General features: G+C 43.4%; 1 protein-coding gene across 6 annotated transcripts in view; it reads left to right on the top strand.

Annotated features, from left to right (window-relative positions):
* Positions 1–15,082, top strand: part of ark2n (arkadia (rnf111) N-terminal like PKA signaling regulator 2n) — a 126,318-nt gene that overhangs the window by 23,949 nt on the left and 87,287 nt on the right. For 4 of the 6 annotated variants that reach the window (XM_085975365.1, XM_085975358.1, XM_085975392.1 and 1 more), the window contains exons 2-3: positions 11,019–11,142; positions 12,867–13,713. In XM_085975365.1, coding sequence (XP_085831491.1) covers positions 12,972–13,713 — 742 coding nt within the window. In that variant the 5' untranslated portion in view covers positions 11,019–11,142; positions 12,867–12,971. Of the gene's footprint in view, positions 1–11,018; positions 11,152–12,866; positions 13,714–15,082 lie in introns of all 6 variants that reach the window. The other 2 variants (XM_085975371.1, XM_085975378.1) reach the window with 2 other exon arrangements.

The raw sequence follows: 15,082 nt of genomic DNA, 5'->3' as shown, positions 1-15,082 counted from the left end.
GCCTCCACAGCTCTCTAGGGTAGAGAATGCCAAAGATTCACGACCCTCTGAGAGAAGAAATTCCTCCTCATCTCCGTCTTAAATGGGTGACCCCTTATTCTGAAACTATGCCCCCTAGTTCTAGATACCCCCACTAGGGGAAACACCCTCTCAGCATCCACCCTGTCAATCCCCCTCAGAATCTGATATGTTTCAATAAGATCACCTCTCATTCTTCTGAACTCCAATGAGTATAGGCTCAACCTTTTGTCATATGTCAACCCCTTCATCCCAGCAATCAACCTAATGAACCTTCTCCAATGCAGGTATATCCATCATTAAATATGGAGACCAAAACTACGTAGTACTCCAGGTGCGGTCTCACCAGCGCCCTGTAAAGTTGCGTCAAAACGTCCCTACTTTTATACTCCATACCCCTTGCAATAAAGGCCAACATTCCATTAGCCTTCCTAATTACTTGCTGTACCTGCATGCTAACTTTTTGTGTTTAGAAACATAGAATATAGGAGCAGGAGTAGGCCATTCGGCCCCTCGAGCCTGCTCCACCATTTAATGAGATCATGGCTGATCATCCAAATTCAGTACCCTGTCCCTGCTTTCTCCCCATATCCCTTGATCCCTTTAGCTTGAAGAAATATATCTAACTCCTTCTTGAATATATTTAATGAATTGGCCTCAACTGCCTTCTGTGGTAGAGAATTCCACAGGTTCACCACTCTCTGGGTGAAGAAATTCCTCCTCATCTCAATCCTAAATGGCTTACCCCTTATCCTTAGACTGTGACCCCTGGTTCTGGACTCCCCCGCCATCGGGAACATTCTTCCTGCATCTAGTCTGTCTAGTCCTGTTAGAATTTTATAAGTTTCAATGAGATCCCCTCTCATTCTTCTGAACTCCAGCGAATATAAACCTAATCGACCCAATCTCTCCTCATACGTCATTCCTGCCATCCCAGGTGTCAGTCTGGTGAATCTTCGCTGCACTCCCTCCATGGCAAGGACATCCTCAGATAAGATGACCAAAACTGCACACAATACTCAAGGTGTGGTCTCACCAAGGCCCTGTACAACTGCAGTGTACTAGGTCCCCCAGATTCCTTTGTACCGCAGTATTTTGTAGTCTCACTCCATTTAAATAATTTTGCTTTTTTATTCTTCCTTCCAAAGTGGATAACCTCACATTTTCCCACATTATACTCCATCTCCCAAATTTTTGCCCACTCGCTTAACCTATCCATATCCCTTTGCAGACTCTTTGTGTCCTCCTCACAGCTTGCTATCTTTGTATCATCAGCAAATTTGGCTACAGTACACTCGGTCCCTTCATCCAAGTCATTAATATAGATTGTAAATAGCTGAGGCCCCAGCACTGATCCCTGTGGCACCCCACTAGTTACAGTTTGCCAACCTGAAAATGACCCATTTATCCCGACTCTGTTTTCTGTTAGTTAGCCAATCCTCTATCCATGCTAATATATTACCCCCAGCCCCGTGAGCTCTTATCTTGTGCAGTAACCTTTTATGTGGCACCTTATCGAATGCCTTCTGGAAATCCAAATACACTACACCTACTGGTTCCCCTTTATCCACCCTGTTTGTTACATCCTCAAAGAACTCTAGCAAATTTGTCAAACACGATTTCCCTTTCATAAAACCATGTTGACTCTGCTTGATTGTCTTATGATTTCTAAATGTCCTGCTATTACCTCCTTAATAATGGATTCCAGCATTTTCCCAATGTCAGATGTTAGGCTAATCTGAGATAGTCACTAATAAATCCAATAGGGAATTCAGGAGAAAGTTCTTTACCCAAAGAGTGGTAAGAATATGGAACTTGCTACCATAAGGAGTAGTTGAGGCGAATTGCATAGATGCGTTTAAGGGTAAGCTAGATAAGCACATGAGGGAGAAAGGAATAGACGGATATGTTGCTAGAGTTAGATAAAGAAGGTTGGAAGGAGGCTTGTGTGGAGTATAGACGCCGGCATAGACCAGTTGGGCCAAATGGCCTGTTTCTGTGCTGTAGACTCGATGCTATCTGTAATTTTTAGTAACACATGTTTAATGGCAACGTGGAAGGAGCATTCTTCTTTGCGACATTCTGCACACATTGCAAGAATGTAGCCAATCCTGATAGTTTCTGGGAAACTGCTAAGCATTACTTTTTTTATTCTGATGCCATGTTAAGCAGAATCACACATGACCTCCTAAATTCCCAAGACCTATGAAATAACATTACAGGTAGACTATCCTTTATCCGAACTTCCGAAAACCTCTAAAAACCGAAAGTTTTTTCGTTCAGCGTAAGTCGTGCGCACGACATGACCAGAGTGGCGCACGACTTACGCTGAGCAGGGCAGAGGGTCACAGAGTTCCCTCCTGGGTAGGAGATTGCAGGCCGAGCCGGGCAGTGTGAAGGAGGTAACGGGAGAGTGAACCCAACAATACAGCGGCCCGTCCGATAGCTGCAGCGGCCTGTCCGATATTCTTTTCTCCCGACCCGACCCGACCCATCCGATATTCTTCCACCCCCCACCCGACCCCCCCCGGACCCGAACCGCGGCCCATCCGATATTCTTTTCTCCCCCCCGCCACCCGACCCGAACCCCCCCCCCCCGACCCGAACCACGGCCCGTCCGATATTCTTTTCTCCCCCCCCCCCCCGACCTGATTTGCGGGCCAGCTTAGTAGGGGTCGGCCGATATCCGGCTTTCCAGAGAAGCAGGAAGGGGAATGAGACACGGAACAGTCGCAAGAGGTAGCCTGAACTTTTAAAATTTATATTAAATACAAATTTCCCAGTCTTATAATAATACCTTCTGAAATCTGAAAAATTCCGAAAACCGAAACTCAGCTGGTCCCAAGGCTTTCGGATAAGGGATAGTGTACCTGTACTTGGTTTTGACCATAGCCATTTTTAGGTATCCCTCCGCCAGGTTTTCATTTCAATGTTTGTAAAGCTGTTGCGTGGAATATTCCTAACGCCTTAAACATTACTGTTTACATTTAGAATGTGTTTGGTTGCTCTATCTTGGTAGCAAAAGTTGGAGTTCATCATCAGAGGCACCCTTCCTCTACATTCTGTAATAATTTGGTATGGTGTGAAGGGTGGCTGAATTAAGAAGGAAGATTGCCTAGCCTGTAGGGTTGACGTCTTTCTTTTAATGATAAAGACATGTTTTACACACACTAAATCATTCCCAACCATCCTCTTAGACTCTGCAATATATTTATGGTTTGGTTGGAAATTTTAATGTGAAGTTGGTTTAGATTGGCTTCAGGTCAAAATTAAACTACAGGAAACTTTCGATTTACCGGCACCTAAATAACCGAAATGTCGGTTAACCGGCAAAATTCAGGAGTAGGTTTTACTTCATATTTATTTGCCTCCTTCCATCTGTGCTGTGCAAGGGTGTGGCTGCAGCTGTTGCTAAGCTACAGAGACGCTTGAAACTTGTGTTCATTGTTCTACAGTTGGGTTTGTTGCTTTATACGGAGCTGTCAGCTCTCCCTATCTTTTACTATAGCGTTCGGTTATCCGGAATTTTTGATGAACCGGCACCACGTCGGTCCCGTCCGTGCCGGATAAAAGAAAGTTTCCTGTAGTGCTATTCCTGTGATGTGTAAATTAGTCTGTCATTTGAAGAAGGAACAATATGGCTAATCTGTCTTTTTATGTTAAATTCAACTCTTTCCCCCTCCACATACGGAGCAGGATGTGATGCACATCGCCCATTGTCATGGTGTTGCAGCAGGAGAAACTGTGCAAAGTCTCTGTTCCTGGACTCTTGCTAGACAATCAGTTTACAGCATAAGGGAACCCAAGGATGAGAAAAGGCCATGTGTCCCATCAAAGCTTTTGAACATCTCTAAAGTGTAAAATATAATGAGGTAACTGAGACACTGCATAATACTTAGTGTCATAAAGGGAGCTCTCTGCACATCTCACACCAACATGTAAATTCAGAACCAGAGTAAGTTCAACTAGTTCCCTTTGTAACCTAGTTTTCATTACAAGGCTGATCCCTAGTGTCAGAGCCCTGAGTTATCAAGAAAATCTAGGAAACCTCTTGACACCTCAACCATGGAAGGAAATGAATGAGTGGGGAACATATAGCATACTAAGTGGAATAGTAAAGGTAAATTGGGAGTGTTACTTTAAGTTAAATTGTGACTGTAGGACAGGGGGCAATAGCTATGGATTTCAGATGTTGGGTGAGGGGAAAGGAGCAATCGGTATGTCTGCATGGAAGAAAGAGATAGCTGGGCTGAATGACCCTTTCTCCCCCCTCCCCCCCCCACTCACCTTCAGATGTATTTATCATCGTGATTATGTAGCATATAAGTAAAATATAATTTCCGTCCAGTAAAAAGATATATTGCTGATATTAAGAAAACAGTAAAAAATACATTGCACAATGTATAACTCTGGCATCTATCAGAACTGGTTGTGGGCAGCACTGCATTGTTATTGGGAGATTTCACTCATAAATGAGATTCATTTTATTTTTCTGAATCTGTTGTAAATAGCTCCTGAGTGGAATTCCCCAGCAGTGCAGGATTGCCTGCTGTAGAACGAGGTCTGTTTGAGCAAACTGGTGATTCATAAACGCCTTTTTCTTTAGTATGCAATGAGTAAACATTTTATTCCTTGGAGCTTCTGGAAGAAACTGTAAATGAATGCCTTATGGTATGCAGTGCTTTAGCTGTAAGAGCGCTTGCCTTCAAACTGAGAGCTTGTAATCTTGAGGGAACTGTCTTGTCTTCTTTGTGTGTGAGGTTGCTAGCCTGCCTAATTGTCATTGACTATCTTGATGGAATGATTTTTAACAGTTCTTAGATGGTTTGCCTATAACTCATGATCCTTTTCTTTAATTATTCGCGGGATGTGGGGGTCACTGGCAAAGCCAGCATTTACTGCCTATCCCTAGTCGCCCTTCAGAAGGTGGTGGTGAGCCGCCATCTTGAACCGCTGCAGTCCGTGTGGTGAAGGTACTCCCACAGTGCTGTTAGGTAGGGAGTTCCAGGATTTTGATGCTCCGAAAGGTATGTCTCCATGGAAGAAAGAGATAGCTGGGCTAAATGACCCCCCCCCCCCCCCAACATTGAATATGTAGCATATCAGTAAAATATAATTTCCCTCCAATAAAAAGATATATTGCTGATATGGTCGGGTTCCATAGTACGCTGACAACACCCACCTCTATCTCACCACCACCTGCCTTGACCCCTCCACTGCCTCTGTATTGTCAAACTGCTTGTCCAACACCAATCCTGGATGAGCTCCAATATCCTCCAGTTAAACATTGGAAATCATCTTTGGTCTCAGGCACAAGTCTGTACCCTTGCCACTGATTACATTCCCCTTCCCAGCCACTGTCTCACGTTGAACCTGACGGTTTGCAACTTCAGCGTCCTATTTGACCTTGAGCTGAGTTTCCAAATGCATATCCTCTATTATCACAAAGACCGCCTACTTCCACCTCTACCATCGCATGTCTCTGCCCCGCCTCAGCCCATCTGCTGCCAAAACCCTCATCCATACCTTTGTCATCTTCACACTCGACTGTTCCAATGCTCTCCTAGTCGGCCTCCCAGGCTCCACCCGCCGTAAACTTCAGCTTACCAAATCTCTGCTGCCTGCACCCTATCCCACACTAACCCCCATCATCCCCTGTGCTTGGTGACCTATATTGGCTCCTGGTCCCCACAATGGCTCGTTTAAAATTCTTATCCTCCTGTTCAAATCCGTTCATGGCCTTGTCCCTTCCTATCTCTAGCCTCCTCTAGCCCTACGACCCTCTGGCCCACCAACCTTCTAACTCTGGCTTCTTTTGCCCCGTCATTGATGGCCATGCCTTTAGCCAACTAGGCCCCAAGCTCTTGAATTGTCTCCCTAAACCTCTTCGAGCTCAACTTGTCCGTGAAACCCACCTCTTGCTGCATTACCCAATTCCCACTAAATTGCTGACCAGCCAGCTTCCCTTCCTGGTCCCCATGCTAACTGACATTTTAAATGGTTCCTTCTCTGGTACTGTTCGCTTCCCTCTCAAAAGTGCCTTCATCACCCCCTTCTCAAATAAACCATCCTCGACCCCATTGTCCTTGCAGACTATTGCCCTATCTCCAATCTCCCTTTCTTTCTTAAAATCCTTGAACCTGTTTGTTGTATCCCAAATCTGTGCCCATCTTTCTTGTAACTCCATGTTTGAATTTCTCTAATCAGGTTTCTGTCCCTGCCACAGGACTGCAACAACCCTAATCAAAGACACAGATGATCACCTCTGTGCCTGCCTAGCCCTCCTCAATCTCTGCAGCCTTTAACACACCTTGCCTCTTCCAGCGTCACTCTGTTGTTGTCCATCTCAGTGGGACAGCCTTCGCATGGTTCCACTCTTACCTATTCATTTGTAGCCAGTGCATCTCCAGGAATGGCTTTTTATCCCTTCCCACATATATGTATATATATCTTTGGTCCCCTCTTTCTTATCTACGTGATCCCTTTTGGCGGCATTATCCAAAGACATGGGGTCAGATTCCACGTGTATGCTGGCGACATCCAGCTTTACCTCTCCATCACTTGTCTTGCTCCTCACTGCCCAGTCTGGGATGAGCTGCAATTGCCTTCAGTTAAACATTGGGAAGGCTGAAGCCATGGTCTTTGGCCCTTGCCACAAACTACCTGTGCCACCGATTCTATCCCTCTCCCTAGCCATTTTTTCAGGTTGAAATAGTCTGTTCACAATCTTGATGTCCTATTCAACCCTGAGATGAGCTTTCAACCCCATATCCTCTCTGTCTTAAAGACTATTTACTTCCACCTCCCTGACATCATCCGCCTCTGCCCCTGCATTTGCTGGTGAAATCCTCAGCCATGCCTTTGTCACCTCCAGACTCGACTATTCAAACACTCTCCTGGCCAACCTTCCATCATCCTCCCTCCATAAACTTCAGCTCATCCAAAACTCTGCTGCCTGTATCCTGTCCTGCAGCAAGTCCCCTTCGATCCCCTCTGCTCACTGGCCTACATTGGCTCCTGGTCTCCCAACAGCTCAAATTTAAAATTCTCATCCCTTCATGGCTTCACGCCTTCCTATCCCTGTAATCTCCTCCAGAACTACAAACCCCCCTCCGCTGGCTGAAATGTTGCCGAAGATTCTGAACTCAAAGATGGAGATGTTTCTTCCGACTCGGGCTTCTTGTGCCTCTCCCCCCTCGCTTCAACCACTGTTGTCGGCCATGCCTTCAGCTCTCTAGGTCCTACACTTTGGAATTCCTTCCCTAAATCTCTTCACCTCCCTCTCCTCTTTTAAGACCCTCCTTAAACCACCTCTTTGACCAAACTTTTGATCATCCGAATATTTCTGTTGATTCGGCATCCATTTTTGTTTGATTACGCTTCTGTGAAATGCCTTGGGACGCTTTTCTATGTTGAAGGCGATGTATAAATGTTGTTTTTCAAATATGGGTTTCATGTTTGTTTCCAATCTGGAAGGAATCGCCCCAGTATTCATCAGCTCCCTCGACACTACAGAATACACTTGGGGAGTCTATCGTCATCCAGCCAAACAATCTGAGCTCATCTTCCATTAGGATTCTCACAACTTTGATTTTGCACATTTTAGCATCTCACAATTGGTGATGTCTTGCCAATTGATATGCATAATACATCTGAGGTGGTGCAGGTGAAACTTAATTGAATTCTTTAATGTCACTGTGGTAGTACAATCATAGAAGAAAATCAAGATCACTAATATGTGATAGACTTTGAATTTAGTATGCGACCTGATCCCATGCTGCTCTTTCAGCCTGTGAAAAGGGTCATAGAGTTATACAGCACAGAAAGAGGCCCTTCGGCCCATCGTGTCCGCACCGGCCATCAAGCCCTGTCTAATCTAATCCCATTTTCCAGCACTTGGGCCGTAGCCTTGTATGCTATGGCATTTCAAGTGCTCATCTAAATGCTTCTTGAATGTTGTGAGGGTTCCTGCCTCTACCACCCTTTCAGGCAGTGAGTTCCAGATTCCAACCACCCTCTGGGTGAAAAAGTTTTTCCTCAAATCCCCTCTAAACCTCCTGCCCCTTATCTTGAAACTATGCCCCCCTGGCTATGGACCCCTCTACTAAGGGGAAAAGTTCCTTTCTGTCTACCCTATCTGTGCCCCTCATAATTTTGTACACCTCAATCAGGTCCCCCCTCAGCCGTCTCTAAGGAAAACAACCCCAGCCTGTCCAGTCTCTCTTCATAGCTGAAGCGCTCCAGCCCAGGTAACATCCTGGTGAATCTCCTCTGCACCCTCTCCAATGCAATTACATCCCTCCTATAGTGTGGCGACCAGAACTGCACACAATATTCCAGCTGTGGCCTAACTAGTGTTTTGTACAGCTCCATCATAATGTCCCTGCTCTTATATTCTATGCCTTGGCTAATGAAGGCAAGTATCCCATATGCCTTTTTAACCACCTTATCTACCTGTCCTGCTGCCTTCAGGGATCTATGTACATGCACACCAAGGTCCCTCTGATCCTCTGTCCTTCCTAGGGTCCTACCATTCATTGTGTATTCCCTTTCAACTGTCAAATATTTCAAATATCTGGTCAGCTATTCAATTTGAACATTCTATACACTTCAATGAGGTTAGTGAGGAGTTCATTTATAAACTTCCGATCTGACGATGATGCATTTGAATTACAACATCCAGGACCTGACCTTGGATAAATTTACATGAGTGGTGAAGAATTATGGCTTACTCTCAACCTAAAGAAACAGATGATATATCAACTTGCACTCAGTTTGCCACATCAAACTGACTTGATCTGCCAAACACTTCTTGAATCAATGAGCAGTGTTTAAAAGCATGATTTCCAGATAGGTGAAGTCCATTGCAGCATTCAGTTCAGTATTGTCCATGATGGGCCATTTGATCTACTGTTTAGTGAGTGCAAGTTGATATATCATCTGTTTCTTTAGGTTGAGAGTAAGCCATAATTCTTTACCACTCGTGTAAATTTATCCACTGTCAGGTCCTGGATGTGTAATTCAAATGCATCATCATTGTCAGACAGGAAGTTTGTAAATGAACTCCTCACTAACCTCATTGAAGTGTGTAGAATGTTCAAATTGAATAGCTGACCAGCTATTTGAAATCTGATGTCTGCGCCTGCATTCAGATCTTTGGTCATATCCTTGCTTGACCCCATTAGCGATGTTAAGTGGTCATCCAGCACGCAGTTGCGATATATATGAATGTACATTTCCAGACATCCAAACTTGGGACAAGGATTTCCAAAATCCAAGTTTGTTGCGAATCTGTCATATACTTTTGTCAGGTCAATAACGACTGTGCTGTTCTGTTCCCTACATTCCTCTTGTATTTGACATGCGCAAAAATCATACTGATTGTGCTCTCTTGCTGCAAATCGGAACGGGAGAAGCCCCATTAGTTACCGTACTCACACTCATTTATTCTCTTTGTGATTTTATATGATATGGTTGCATAATCTCTAGATTAACTGAAAATGGAGGTGTATTGAGTACAACATCACATTTATAGTCCTCTGCTGGTGTGTCAAGTTTAGGATTATTTTTATCTTTCATTGTACTCCAAAGCCGTACATTCAGAGTGCGTGTTATTCTGGAGTCGTGGTTCCCTTGCCGAACCATTTTGATATCTCCAGTGAGGTATAAATGCAGTGCCAAACCTCCTGGGCACTTAATACACCTATCCAGAATTGTTTTGAATGTGTAAATATTCCTGCTCGTTCCTTCCATACATTTAAGATTTAATGGCCGAGCATGTATATAGTTCTGTGACCAGTAGCTGTAGTATGAATACAACCTCACAATCCCGTCTCTCTAATGTCTCAGCCTCCCTAATCCATGGACTTTATGTAAAGGACAATACCAATTCATAAGGGCATTGTGAACGTATTGATATATTTGGAAGAATTCTAAATTTCTCCTCCATGATCTTTTTAATAAAATTGGCTTTACAGTACTGAACACACTTTTAGTTTGAATACTTTATTCCTAGAGCGAGTCTCACCATCCAGATTCTCCTTTTAAAAATTAAGATGTTACCAAGAATTCTTTTAATGTGAACCACTTGTTTTTAATGTTTAAACAGTTCTGATGATATCATTAAGGGTATTCGTTTAAAGGATTTGCCTGTTCCGTGTAAGAGACTGAAATAAATTCAATCAGTAACTTCAGTGACCCAGGGAGTCTTAAGTTCCCTGCATTTATTTTCGTTTGATTCCTTGATGGTGTTGAGTATAATACCAAGCCAAGAGTTGATCAAGCATTGTGCCTTCCACCCACCCCACCAAAAGATAGCAGGGCTCAAAATCAAATCAAAACGGTGATCAATGTCAATCTTAATTCAACTTTTTTTGAAGTAGCCCTGTGAAGTTCCCTCTTCAAATCTACAAATTGCTGTACTTTGTTATAGTTATATATAGTTGTATTAAAACAGAATTAGAGATGAAAATCAGCGAGGCTTTCTGCTTTTGAACACGTTACAGTGATTGTTGCAGAAAGTGCACATATGTGGACTTTTGAGTGGGGCCAGGGTTAAGCTGGACTCTGATGCCACTCAGGGTTAAGCTGGACTCTGATGCCACACAGGGTTAAGCTGGACTCTGATGCCACACAGGGTTAAGCTGGACTCTGATGCCACACAGGGTTAAGCTGGACTCTGATGCCACACAGGGTTAAGCTGGACTCTGATGCCACACAGGGTTAAGCTGGACTCTGATGCCACATCGGGTCACACAGTCTGCTAACACGAAGTGTCTGAACTTGCACGCCCATTGAACAAACTCAGTTGAGAAGTCATGACCTTCAGGAGAGAGTGGCGGGTGGGGTGAAAATTGATGGATAAAAGAGTTTATTTTGAATCGGTATATTTAGCAATTATCCAATCAGAAATACAAATTTCAACCGTGAGCTTTATATCATTCTATTAGTTTAATTGTAAAATGGTTTACCTCACTCAAATAAAATTGTCTTTGTTCTAGGGTTGTTGGACCATGGTTCCTGCATTCTCACCTCGTTGGAACTCAAAATGAGAATGATCTTGGGCTGTACCTCTAGGGCTGCTGTACGATTCATTCCCACTGGGTAGATTCCTGTTCACTTTAGGTAACTGGAGTAAGTTTTGGGTTTGTAGCTCTTGTGCTCTCGTTATTTTTTGTTTCTACATTAGACTCCAGGGAACATTGGTTACTTTGGCCATAAATATGATGTACTATAGTACTGTGAGGTTATTGCCTCTGCATCCTCGTCATTCAAGGTTATTGTTCAGAAAAGGCTCCAGCATTCAGGGTTTCCTTTTCAACTTGAAAATAATCCCAGGAGGAGTGTTTTTAAAAAGATTGTGAAGTACATGTAATATTGTGGGAACTTATGTGACTTGTTACATTAGTGTAGTGGTTATGTTATTGGTCCTGGTAATCCAGAGGCCTGGGCTAGTAACCCAAAGAATGAGAGTTCAAATCCCACGATGGCAGTTTGAGAATTTGAATTCAGTTTTTAAAAAAATCTGGAAATAAAAAGCTGGTATCAGTAAAAGTGACCATGAAGCTATCGGATTGTTTTAAAAACCAAACTGGTTCACTAATGTCCTTAGGGAAGGAAACCTGCCATTGTTACCCAGTCTGGTCTATGTGTGACTCTAGTCCCACATCAACATAGTTGACCCTTAACTGGCCACTGAACTGCCCTAGCTACCCACTCAGTTGTATCAAACTGATCTGCAGCAAGTAGGGATGGTTAAGAAATGCCAGCTTACCAGTGACGCCCACATCCCGAGAATGAATAAAGATATGACAGAAAGTTTAGACCAAAGGAATAAGAAACACTTGATAAACTTGCCTATTTATGTAAGCAGTGAATTCAATCCTGGCACTGCTTCCCATTTCTGTTTTGTATAAAGCGTCCTGCTGTGCTGAAAACTTATTTCTCAGTTTTGAAAGGGCTAAGAATGGAACGTGTGGCTTCAATGTCAAACTATCAACCTTCTGACCTGCTACAGTGTTATAATAAACTGTTACTTAGAATCACAATTAACTGTAAAGTAGGACTTTTAAAGTTCTTGACTGTGAAATCTTTTACAGTGAACACCTCTCCATCAAGAGCAGTGACTTACAGCTATGGTTAAATTGGTGAGAAGAGCACAGAAAACTGTTGGGTAAAGGGAGGGGTTGGAAATACTTTTCATGTGTTTCTGCCCTCAACTTAACTCTCTTCCCGCCTCTTCTTCCAGATTTTCTTTTAACTCCTGTTACACCCAATTAAATTGTAGTTTTGTCAAACAAAAGATTAGATTGAATTGCAACCTTTGAATTTAAACTAGCAGTGTTTCTTCAATTTGTTTTACTCTGGAAAAACCACAAAGCATTATTTCACAATTTTTTTCTAAAAAGAAGTGATTTAAATAGTGCATGCACAGTGGTCATTGTGAGCAAAATTGCAAATCTCGGCATTATATGATAGGTTCACATATTTGGTTCTTACCAACCTGCACCTATAGCTGCTCTTGGACCCAGGTAAAACTGAATGTACAAGTCTTCTGATTTAACAGCACCAATGCTGGGAGCCGGCTCCTGGAATCCAAACTTAAAAACAGCATAAAAATAGCTAAAGTCTGGGCTTAGATTAATGGGGTATGAGTCTATGGAGAGAGGTTCTATATCAGGCAAATGAAAACCTTTTCTGTGCATTTCCCCATTTGTCATTAAAATAATGTTCTATCAAGACTAAGAGTTCTGTGTACTGTGGGCAGATGGAAACCGATTAGTCTAATGAAGAATTCTCTTGTTTGCTATTTATCCTACCTTGACTAATGAATTTTCTGTTCTCTTTAGGTTTCCCCAGATTCTTTAAATCTTTAATTGAGCACGCAACTTCTCAGTCCTGGTACTCTCCGTGCTCTATGGTCTTTGATAGAGAGTGCACAAGATCTAAGTGACATGAAGATGGAAGCAGCAGAGAAGGCAGACTTCTCTTCCCAGGACGGTCTGGAGGAAGCTGAGGCTTCAACAAAAGGTATTGAGACAAAAGTTGGTGACACTTGCAAGGAAAATGATGGGTCATTTCAGAAAGAGACCTCAGCAGCCAAATTGAGAAAAGAGGACAATGATCGTCCACCGAAACCAAGTGGGCTATCTGCTGAGCCTTGTTTGTTGATGGAACTTGGGCAAGACTCTTCTGAATCCCAACTTCCGTCCGCAGACAGCGATAAGCAAACGCCTGGCCGCACCTATGATAGTGACTCTTCTAATCAGTGCATGGTTTCCCCTTCTTCCAGTGGTCATTTGGCAGACTCTGACACTCTTTCGTCCGTAGAGGAAAATGAGGCACCTCAGGCAAATGTGGCTGTGGACGAGGATCCTTCAGGAGGATCCGGTCCCGCAGTCGGCAGAAAATCACGACGATCCCGGTCTGAGAGTGAAACATCAACCATGGCTCCTAAAAAGAACCGCTCATCAAATGACAAGCAAAACGGCCGTGTGTCAAAGGTTAGAACCCAGAAGCAAAAGGAACGGATACGATTGCTACGGCAGAAACGTGAAGCAGCAGCTCGGAAGAAGTACACGTTGCTGCAGGACAGCAGTACGAGTGATAGCGACTTGACATGTGACTCCAGCACAAGTTCATCAGAGGATGAGGTTTCTGGAAATGGCAAGAGGACGATTAGTGCAGAGATTCCAGGTATTTACAAACATTCCTTACAGCAGTGATTTAAAAACTCACGAAAGAAAATAGCAGGATCTCGGTGACCTGTGTAGTTTCTTTAACTTCCTCCTGGTTTTAGGTGATTGCTTTAGAAATTAAACACAATTTTTTAACTGTCCTAAAACAACATATAGGTTTGTATTAAATATGTTCTTGATAACAGCCTATCCGCCCAGTTTTGTTTTCCTGTCCCATACATGGAACATAAGACAATCTGGAATGAGAAATAGCTAATCAAGCCCACTCCTTCGCGAGTCCATGTTCTATCATGGTTCCCCTACCAACTCTATAATCATTTGATCTCCTGCTTCAATTCGCACAAAGTTCCTTTCCCTACCTCACTCGGTGGGGGGGGTGGGGGGAACGGCAAGTAGTACTGTTGCTATAAGCCTCAATCTCCCTTAATATGTTTGATAAAGTGACAACTTTTTGGCTTTTGATGAATGAAGTGCATATAAAATGGAAACATTGTTTTAAAAAAAAATTCAGCTTTGTAAGCGAGCATCTAAATGATGTTGGATCAGATGTAGTACCATTCTAATCTATCTGTGCAATTGGAAGGAAGACCTTTTTGTTCTTTATGTTATAAAATGGTAGAAGCCAAAGCCTCAGTTGGATGCAAAATGTATAAAAACGTTGTTGGGGAATAGAAGAGTAATGGTTTTAATTGTTTTGCTTACAAATTGCAGTGCAGTAGAGCTTTACTAATAATCAGACTCACAAAGTGATTGACTGCAGCATTTCCTTGGCGAGCTTCTATTTTCTATATACAATCACCCTCTAGAATGCTGGTTACATTTTGTAATAATAATCTCCTGCATAATTTTTAAACACTCCTGGAATTTGAACTTGGGTCGCAATCAGTAATTTAGTGTAGTCGTCGTCGTACGTGTCTTCACACTGTTCCCTTTGGGGAACTGTATGAAGTGGTGGAAGGATTTCTGGCCGCTTTAACGCTCCTTCCGTGACCGTGCCATCTACATACCAGCCATTAGGGTGGTTAGTCCTATGGCGGGAGGGTTTTACGGGCTCCCACAACCCATACAAGGGGTGGGGGGGGGCCACCCACACCCACACCCACGGACGCAAGTATCCCGCTGGATGTCAACCCAGAATTTAGAGCCGGAGCTCCGACTCCACTTGCCGGGACTGTCTGGAGTGGGGTTCGAAACCCTACGCCTTCTGGCCCAGCGGCGGGGATGCTACCGCTACGCCAAAGGCCCACTCCATTTAGTGTAGTCGTATAAATCTATAACTAGGACTTTAGGATGTGGGGTAGAAGAAAACGAATAGTGACTCCTGTAGGAATATCTGGGTCACAGCATTTAACGGTAAATGGCTAGTG

This window comes from Somniosus microcephalus, chromosome 2 (assembly GCF_052327205.1).
Source record: "Somniosus microcephalus isolate GS21.2 chromosome 2, FLI_Smic_1.0, whole genome shotgun sequence".
Classification (NCBI taxonomy): domain Eukaryota; kingdom Metazoa; phylum Chordata; class Chondrichthyes; order Squaliformes; family Somniosidae; genus Somniosus; species Somniosus microcephalus.
The sequence above is the reverse complement of the archived record's forward strand: the minus strand, read 5'-3'. Positions and strand labels throughout refer to the sequence as shown.